This window comes from Bidens hawaiensis, unplaced genomic scaffold, assembly GCF_021521415.1.
Source record: "Bidens hawaiensis isolate Kalapana, Puna unplaced genomic scaffold, B.hawaiensis_p1.1 tig00004818_1, whole genome shotgun sequence".
Classification (NCBI taxonomy): Eukaryota; Viridiplantae; Streptophyta; class Magnoliopsida; order Asterales; family Asteraceae; genus Bidens; species Bidens hawaiensis.
The window spans coordinates 385,168-394,595 of NW_027491301.1; the positions used below are offsets into that span (position 1 = coordinate 385,168).

At 34.1% G+C, this 9,428-nt stretch overlaps 1 protein-coding gene across 2 annotated transcripts; it reads right to left on the reverse strand.

Moving 5' to 3' along the window:
- Window positions 1-2,212: 2,212 nt before the first annotated feature.
- LOC143628148 (DEK domain-containing chromatin-associated protein 3-like) lies at window positions 2,213-8,517 on the reverse strand. Of its 2 annotated transcripts, none has more exons than XM_077097808.1 (11): window positions 7,603-8,517; window positions 7,458-7,491; window positions 5,878-5,960; window positions 5,643-5,702; window positions 5,280-5,390; window positions 5,127-5,207; window positions 4,971-5,048; window positions 3,703-4,195; window positions 2,775-2,884; window positions 2,624-2,654; window positions 2,213-2,527 (listed from the first exon to the last, which is right to left on the reverse strand). In XM_077097808.1, the coding sequence occupies exons 1-11, from the start codon at window positions 8,317-8,319 to the stop codon at window positions 2,367-2,369; spliced, it is 1,959 nt and encodes a 652-aa protein (XP_076953923.1). In that variant the 5' UTR covers window positions 8,320-8,517; the 3' UTR covers window positions 2,213-2,366. The 2 variants fall into 2 exon arrangements, with proteins under 2 accessions (XP_076953923.1, XP_076953922.1); XM_077097807.1 differs by having other exon boundaries at window positions 3,703-4,198.
- Window positions 8,518-9,428: the final 911 nt, after the last annotated feature.

Below are 9,428 nucleotides of genomic sequence, written 5' to 3' on the forward strand. Positions count from 1 at the left end.
TGTTTTCGAATGTGGTTATTATTGTTAAAGGTAAGGTACTAACTCTATTATTTTGGATTTTAACTTGCTGTTGGTTTGCATATTATGAGTGTTCTTTAATTACTTTTATCTACCTGATATGTAAAATCTACTATTAGCCAAACATTTGCTGTTCTTTGTTTATTTTTTGCTATTTTCTGATAATCTTTTTGCATTGGTAGGTTGGATTTGATAGGCAACTGTTACTGAAGCGGCTCAGAGATTTGGTGACTGACTATATGCGAAAGAGACCTAGGGTTTATAGACAAGGATGATAATCCAAGCAATGGGACTTACATTTTATGATTTAAGAGTTTGTTTGAAATTATACTGTAACTTTAAACTTTGTTGTGGCTGATGTTGGTTACTTAGACTTTACTACTGTGTTTGAATGTGGGACGTGTATTAGGATTTTCGCACCATGTTTTGGAGGAATGACCTCTTTTTTTCTTTGTTTTGGGTTGTATTTTTCTTACGGTTTTGCTGTGTATGTATCTTGTATATGCTGCCAAGCCGACTGTGGCTCGACTAGGTTGAGTTAACCACCTGACTCAATCAATAGATGTCTACATTGGAACCTCAAAACTGTGCATTTGATTAGTTGAATTTCATGTATATATAGATGATTAATGTGACCGTTTAGTTACTTTAACTTGTCTGCTGCATTTGTTTATAACTAGTAAAACCATCCACGCGTTATGGCGGTACAAAACGAATAAATAATGTGACATTCGTGTTGGACAATTCAATTGGCAAACCCGAACCCGTCATCCTTTGACATCTTGGTGGCTGATCTGTATGCTTTCTTTTTATATAGGGTTGTAGCTATAAGTTTGGGAAATTGGAAGTAGTGGATCTCAAAGTTTGAAACATTGACGGATGCAGAAATTTTTTCATGGGGTCGGAAGTTTCGGTTGCTATCGATATATGTTTTTTAGTGTGTTTGGGTCGGGTTGGGACATGTTTTTTTTATTTGTTTACTTGGGTTCTTTTATTTAGAAAGCCTTATCATTACTTCAAACAAGACAGAATTACAAATTTTGTTATTTAAATATATACGATTTATGGATCAGGTCTTTTAAAATGTTTATTTGCAGGCGGTGTTCTTTATATGACAAAATACATTTGCTTTTTATCCTTTACACTAACTGTCATCCAAAAACTCAGTTAAATCCAAACATGTCAAGACTTAACGGGGTTTTTGTTTAACAAATTTTGTTTAGTTTATTTTTCTTATAATATATTTAATTTGTTTTTTTAATTATAAATACTTAAATAATATACGTAAAAGACTTAAATGCCCTCACATGCCAATACTTAACGGGGTTTTTGGATGCCAGTTAGTCAAAAGGACGGAAATCAAACATCTTTTTCTACTCTCTCACCTCTCTCACCACCGCACCACCACCAAGGTGGCTTCTTCTCGCGTCTAATCGTCAGCGGCTGTGTAGTGGTGTGCAGGGGCAGACCCACATAGAATACATCGGGGTCCCGGGACACTAATGTTTTTTAAAATTATTAAGAGGCGGTATATTAAAGTTTGTAAAGACCCCATAAAAATTAATACTTGGAACCCATACTATTAAGGCTGACCTGGTCTAGTGGAAAGTCCATTGTTTTTCCTTTGAGAGGTTTTTGTTGTTTTTTTATCACCATAGAACACATATAATGACGACATAGGTTTTGCATATTCTTTTATTATTTATCTTGTTTATGCATATTATAAATGTTGTTTATGCATATTATAAATAATCATTTATTTGTGTTAGAGTTAGTTTTTCATGTTTGGTTATCTATGTAAGACTATATATATAGCTTACGTTTATTCTGATTTTTTGTCAACCTAATAGATCAGAAACAAAGTCAGGACCCCATGATGATCATTTTAAGAGGAGACCTGAAGTCCTGAACCAGTTCCAACCTGGTCATACAGAACTGGCATATAATTGCAACCTGTTTGGAACCTAACCTTTTTTTTCACTTAAAACGCAAATCGGTTTTTGATTTTTGTTGAATCAAACGGGAATGATTTGCAAATGATAAAACATGATGTACAATGTGACTGCATGTGAAATATTCAAGACAACACAAGCATCTGAGTCTAAATACTGAAAAGAAAAAACATGAATGGGTCAAATTATGACAAATTTCCCTATAACTTATACTCTCTGGTCTGGTCATGTATTATGCATAACAAGCATTAGTAGCATTGCATTGCCACTGCACTTCTACCCTTCTACATCTACACCATAAACCCTAACACAATAACTAACATTAAGTTACATTCTTACACCACAAGTTCAAGCACTACATCACATCATCTTTCTTTCTTCTACTGCAAGGACCGCTCAGGCCTTGACCTTTTTACCAGACACTGCTTCTTTTCCAGCTTCCTCTTCATCCTCCTCCTCCTCGTCATCTGCTTCGTCCGCTAGCTTAGTCAACTCTTCCTGGATCATCAACTTAATCGATGCCTCTCTTGATGTCAGATCTGTATCGAACCGCTTGGCTGAAATAAAATGTTATACAAGTATCGGACAAAATGTGTACTTTCGTGAATAATTTACAAGATTACAGGTGTTAATCAGAATTAGAGGATGCTTACCAAGCTGCTTCAGAATATCAGTAAAGGTTGCCTGCAAAACAGTAATAGTGAACGATATTAATCGAGTGATATATAACAATATATGAGGTATTTCGATATGCAAAAGTTTAAAAAGAAGTTGAATGCCAGATAACAGTTAACAGAGTCTCACCGTATTGAAGTCAACTTCTTTGAGGATCTCACATATTGCAGTTCGGAGGTCCTCATCACTTATCTTAACCTTTTCTGATTTAGGCTTCTCTTTCTCTTTACTCTTTTTCCCTTTTTAAGAAAGGTATTAATCAGGATAAAATGAATTAGTACATAATTCTTTAAAGATTAAGCAAACAAACAAACCAGAAGGTAAAAACGATCAATTTAGAGGTGACACTTTCAACCTATTAATGGGTCAAACAGGTCAAAATGTTATTCAAAATACATTAAACCTTCTTATCTGATATATTTAAATAAATAAATAAAGTAGTACTCTGTGAGTATAGTTTCTGTGATCGAATTTATCAAATTAATAATTTCTAAAAGGGATTGAAGCATTTAAACTAAAAGGTAAGTTTAAACGTTTGGATAATAAACTAAAAAGCAAGCATTTAAAGTTTTCAACAAGTGCACCCATGTGTTCAAAACTTTTCATCATATAAATTAAAAGTTTAAATGTTCGGATAATAAACTAAAAAGTAAAAGCCCTTTAATGAAAAAACATAAACTTAAATGAACGAACGTGGTCTATGTTCATCTTTGTTAATCTTATTAATGAACGTCGCTTCGGTTCGTTTACAGACCCAAGCCTTTAGACAGCCAGGTATCAATTGGTTCGTATTCGAGCAAAATACACTGCAGAAATGACAAAAAGGCCCCTGAATTTACTCACATATATCATATCCAAAATGTTAAAAACATATTCAGGAGCAATTTTGTCATTTTAAAACTCAAAACATGGCAAACCTGTATTTATCCCAACAAGTTTTTTATAGCAAATGAACCCATATTGGCACCTAGGCTATGTATTCATCATATATGTATGAAATTCAGAAATGTTAATTGCCCATTTCATGAACAAAGGAAAAGAGAGAAAATAGTTGTACCAGTTTTCTCTTTTGGGGCAGCTTTCTTTGGAGTTACAATCTTCTCTTCAACTTCAACCGTGTCTTTCTTCTTATTCTTTCTTGAAAAAGTTTTTGTACCAGAATTACTTTGATCCTTAGCTTTGGAACCACTTGTAGATGATGCAACCGGTGTCTTCTTTTGAGCTGAACTGGACTTTTTGGGTGTAGTAACTACTTTCTTCTGTTTAGATTTTGCATCTGATTCCTTTTTAGAAGATTTAGATCTGTTTGAACCTCTTCTGCGCTTCTTGCTACGGTCTTCTTCAGATTCAGATTCGGGTTCAGGTTCTGGTTCTGGTTCTGACACGTGGTCTTCTTCACTTGCAGAATCATCTGATTTCTCATCCTCTGATTTCTCAGAAGCATCATTCACATCTTCATCTTCTTCATTATCTTTCCCCTCATCATCACTCTCTTCTTCTGAATCGTCTGTTTTATCAGTCTTCTTCTTATCCTCTCGACGTTTACTTTTCTGCTTTGTTCAGAAACAAAATAAGATGTAAATTATTAAATTACAAATATAACCCCATCATTCATCAGCTTTAAAACGTAATTACACTAGAAGTGACAAGATGAACAGGTAACAAAAAATAACCAAACCCAACCCAAAACCAACGGTTCGGTTTTATGTTTTTTTTTAACAAAAACCGGATTTCGGTTCGGTTTCAGTTTTGCATGTACCAAAGAACCCGGAAAGCCCAACCTATAATATTGAATTCATGGATTATACTTTTTTTATTTTTGAATGTTATATAATTTATAAAAAACAATAAATGATGTAGCTGAAAAATTTATGCTCAAACGTGTAATGATTAATTAATCATTTATTATTTTGGGCAGGGTCATTTATCAGCCCAAAAATTTCATGCTCAAATGGCAAAAACTGAATCGGACCCATTGCGAAAACCAAAAAACAAAACCAAGCGGTTTTCAAAAATCCCAAAAACCGATTTCGGATTTTGGTTTGAGTCCAAAATCAACCCCTGCACACCCCTAGGGTTACTTCAAAAACGGTTTTCAAAAATCCCAAAAACCGATTTCTTGCCATATGTCACATTCTAGTGCGGGTCAGAAAGGGTTACTTCAAAAACACTTGTGCCCAAAAAGATTGACAGATGATTAATGCATTAAATGTCTATCACACGACAAACATTATTACAGTTATAATAGTCCCTTTTTTCGCTGAAAAATTTATTTGACCCATCTGGAAATTTACTAGGTTGTATTTATAAGAAAAGTGGAGGTACCTTAGATGAGCTTTTTGAAGGTGTAGCTTCAGAGGTCGATTTTTTGCTTACCCTCTTACGCTTTTGGCCTTTGGAAGACTGAATAACATGTGATATGAGAGAGAAGTTATTAACAGTTGAAAAAACTAAGAACAAAAAGTAAAGCTTAAATGCCACCTGCTCTTTCTCAGCGAGCAACTCACTAGTTGTGGCATGAGGAGCCAACATAAAATCCATCAGCTTTACCACAATGTCTTCCTGTTTGCACCCCATACATAATAAGTAACAAAACTAGACAGCAAATTAATAAAGCAACATGAAGTAACAAACCTTTTTTCCATTAGCTCTGGTGACTGTTATGTCAAAAATATCACAGAACTCCAAAAGCTTCTCTTTATTAGCCTTTTCAAGCTTTTCCTTAACTTTAAACTTTTTCTTTTCCTGAAATAATAATAAATACATACTCCATTCAAACTCTAATATGGACATGAGTTTAAATATCATATTAACTACCTTTGTAATCTTATTGTTATTACATTTATTCTTAGCAATTGCAAGCTTGTCGTAAGTAATGATTTTTTACTTTTTGCTTTGTTTATTATTATTATTATTATTATTTTAGCCTTTATTCATTCTTCTGAACACCAGTGAGAAACAAAATAAACATTCTATTACAGATGAAATGATTATTACCTCATTCTCAGGCCAGACAAAGCCAGAAAACCGCAAGATGTTACTCTTGACCTGTGAAGCCTGCAATTTGAACACAAAAACATAATATTAGGTGCGACACATTTATGGCAGCCAACTAAAATACAACAAGAGTGGTCTACTTCATCATATAAACTTTACGCATTAACAAAAGTTATAATAAAGAGGATAAAATAGGTAGTAACAGTTAACCATTCATGACTTGAAGCTTATTTACCTTTCCTCTCCTTCCAAATAAAATGGTATGAAGCAGTTTCAGAGTCTCGTCATTCACCTTCCTCTTTGATAACTTGTATGCAACTGAAAAGGTATACAGGGTTTAGATGGAAAGCAAGATATGCATATCTAGGGATTGACACATTGAAACTAATAATCAAGCAAGCTAACACTTGCATAAATGAGTGCTTCTTGCATTCATCCAAACTATTATTATACAAAGACAAACCCAAACAAAAACATATTGAGATCAAATATTTGGCAAGAATGATTATACAAATTTGCAAGGCCAGTAGGATCCTTAAGTAACCACAGCAAGATAGATTTACAAGAAAACTGTGATATTAAATTAGGAGGGTCTATGTTTATTTTTTGCTAAACTTAGTATCCACCAGCCTACCTTATTACATGTAAATATATGTCTGTTCACTGTGATATTTTGTTCATTTTAAAAATATCAGCACAGGTCTCCGTTGACATTAGTGTCCATTTTCTTGTTCTACTTTTAGCCCACAAAATGCGAAGTTTGAATCAACGTATGGTTTAATCAGATGTGAGAAACTCAAAATGCCTAAATCTTAATCAAAATGTTTGTTTTAAAGTAATAGAACGTAAAATGTTTACTTATCATAATATAATGTGTATACTCTTTGGTAGACTAACACTGAAGTTAATTTAAAAGTGATTTGGTCACTTGTTAGTGTTAAAAATCATTGGGAAAAAAGTGGTTGATTTCACCTATATAGTTTAAAATTACAACTTTATTAAACCCTGGATTGGTAATTCAGAAGGAGGCTGTTAGTCATATTGTGTGTTGAAAGTTTGAGTTATAATGCTACGGATAATGAGGCTATTGTTCACTTGAAATTAGCCTAACATAGCATGCATTATATTTTGGCAAGCCTGTCTTCCGTTTTTATCTTTTATCTAAATCTTATCTTTAAATATGGTATACTTGGCGTGCCTGCTAAGAAACAAATTCAGCAAACCGTAACTTTTGTTATCTAAGTCATACTTCAAATGTGTAAAACAACAGTTTTACACATTCTAATCATGACTAAAACAACAGTCATAGTATGCTCAAAATTATTTTAGCAGGTACGCAAAATATACTAAATAGAAAGATAAGATTAGTGAAAGATAAAAATGTTTGCCAAAATATAATGCATGAACACTAGATTAATCTCCAATAAACAAATAATGAACCAGCTAACCTCACCATCCACAGCATGATAACTCGAACTTTCAAGACATGCTGTATAACTAATATCCATACTCCTTCGAGTCAAAAGTCCAAAGAAGTTCAAAGAAGTCGATATTTCAAACTACAAAAGTGAAGCTAGCCACTTATCTCCCCGCGATAAAAATTAAAGCAATAACAAGTGACTAAATCACTTCAAATTCAACTTCAATATAACTCTACCAAAGATTATAGTACTATTATACTATACACTAAATTATAAGTATAATTTTACGTTCTATTATTTCAAAATCAAATGGTCATCCGATGGCAAATCAGGGGTGTCAAATTCAAGAAAGAAACGGAAAGTTAAATATAGAAGGAACAGAAAAAGACTTTACCATTTGGAATATCTTTCAGTGCTTTACCTCGGCCCTACATACCATTATACAGTTAACATCAGTCAAAATAAGAAGATTTCGTCGAATCATTAAAGACAAAACATTAACTACAAACACAATCTTGAAATTAAGTTTTAGAAGTAACCTTCCCAATATGAAATTCTTTGGTCGTGTCTTTGTCAATGACGGCAACCAACCGCTCGACCGATTTCCGTTCCCGTACAGGCCTCTCGATTGTAGGAGCAGCTGGAGTTGTTGGTTCCTTAACTTTTTTCTCTCTTGATGCCTTTGTCTTGTTGTTGCTTTTTTCTTCACCGCCATTCTTTTTTGCACCCTTTTTTGCTACCTTTTTCTTTGGGGTCTCTTCTTCTTGATTCTCCTCTTCATGATTCTCCTCTTCTTGATTATCTTCTTTTTTATTCTCTTCTTCCTCTTTAGACTCAACAATTTCGGTATTCTTCTTCTCAGTCTCTTCATCTGGAGTTTTCTTGTCATCAACTTCCATTGCCTCGTTCTTAGGTTCTTCATTTACTTTCTTGGTCTCCTCATCTGGAACTTTCTTGTCATCAATTTCCATTGCCTCGGCGTCGGGTTCTTCATTTACTTTCTCTTCTTTCTCTTCCTCCGTATCTTTTACCTCCTCTTCTTCTTTGGCATCTTTAGCTACCTCTGCATCAACCTTGTCAATTTCAACCTCTTTAGTTTTGTCATCCTCATCAGCCTTTACTTCTTCCTTCGTCTCTTCAACTCCCGCTTTTTCCTCCTTTTTTTCCTCACTCACGTCTTTCGCTGGTTTATCTGGGACAACAGTCCCGTTTGCCACTGTCTCTGCAACTTCAGTCGTTGCATCTTCTTCCCCCATAACTGGACATTTTATTAAAAACAGTTACGTAAAAGCGCATTGTGTGTCTACCAACAAAAAAGTTTAGTAAGATTCTAAAAAGATATCACATTTAAGTCTTTCAACATATTCACCAATATCATCACACCAATCTGACATGCAGCCAGCATAAAAGTGTGCAAATCCTAAAAGGCAATATCTTTAAGTAACTCGCTACCATCAATCATACGACCAGTTTTAACTGGATGAAATCAATGCACACAAAGTGAAATCTGACACAAGTTGCACAAACCCTAAATATCATAAGCCTAACAAAAATGTGCACTTTGCATAAAAAATCAGCAATCCGCAGCAAGATCTACATCCGCATATGCACAATTACAATGAATTCAAGATAAAAGGTAAGTTGACTTTGACTTTGGCTTTCTCGACACTATTAACAAAGCCCTAAGCTACATAATCCGATTAACATGTATCGATTAAAAGTAAAAATTGTAAAAGATATCATATTTAAAGTCTGACACACAACCAGCATAAAAACGTGCAAATCCTAATCAACTAAATTAACTAATTCACTAATAATACCAGCTTCATTCAGAGACACAAACCCTAAATAACACAAACGTAACAAAATTACAGCTTGCAATTTCAACATATAAATAAACATTGGATAGCAAGATCTACAGAGACACGAAGACAAATACAGCTCGCATATAATGTGTAAAATGAAAACCCTAGGTCGAACAATCCAATTTGAAAAAAGTGCAGCTGCAATTGATGATAAATTGAGAAGACGTACATAAATTAGGGTTTTGAAGAGAAATTGATTAATTCGAAAGAAAGATAAGTTTTGGGTGGGTTTGGAGTGAGTGTTAGGACGTGAAGCTCGGATTTTAAATGCACTTTACTTTATTTATTATTAATTGGTATATGATGGACGGCTGAGATGGTGGATTGGATATTTATTTGGATCCTTATTTTTCTTTTCCGGATCTTCTTCTTCTAATCTATCCGTTGTTGTTGTTGACTTGTTTCCTGGGACTTTGGGACTGGGGAGCAGTACCTGTGGCTCAATGATTTTACTTCAAATCATACATCATATCATTATTAGACCCTCCAATATGGTGGGG

Bases quoted from the DNA above. Each gene is read 5' to 3' on its own strand.
- LOC143628148 (XM_077097807.1), bottom strand. From the start codon at position 8,319: ATGGGGGAAGAAGATGCAACGACTGAAGTTGCAGAGACAGTGGCAAAC. The intron at 2,885-3,702 runs GTACAACTATTT...TTTCTTAAAAAG, and splicing joins TGCCCCAAAAGAGAAAACTG to GGAAAAAGAGTAAAGAGAAA. The intron at 2,528-2,623 runs GTAAGCATCCTC...ATTTTATTTCAG, and splicing joins TGATATTCTGAAGCAGCTTG to CCAAGCGGTTCGATACAGAT.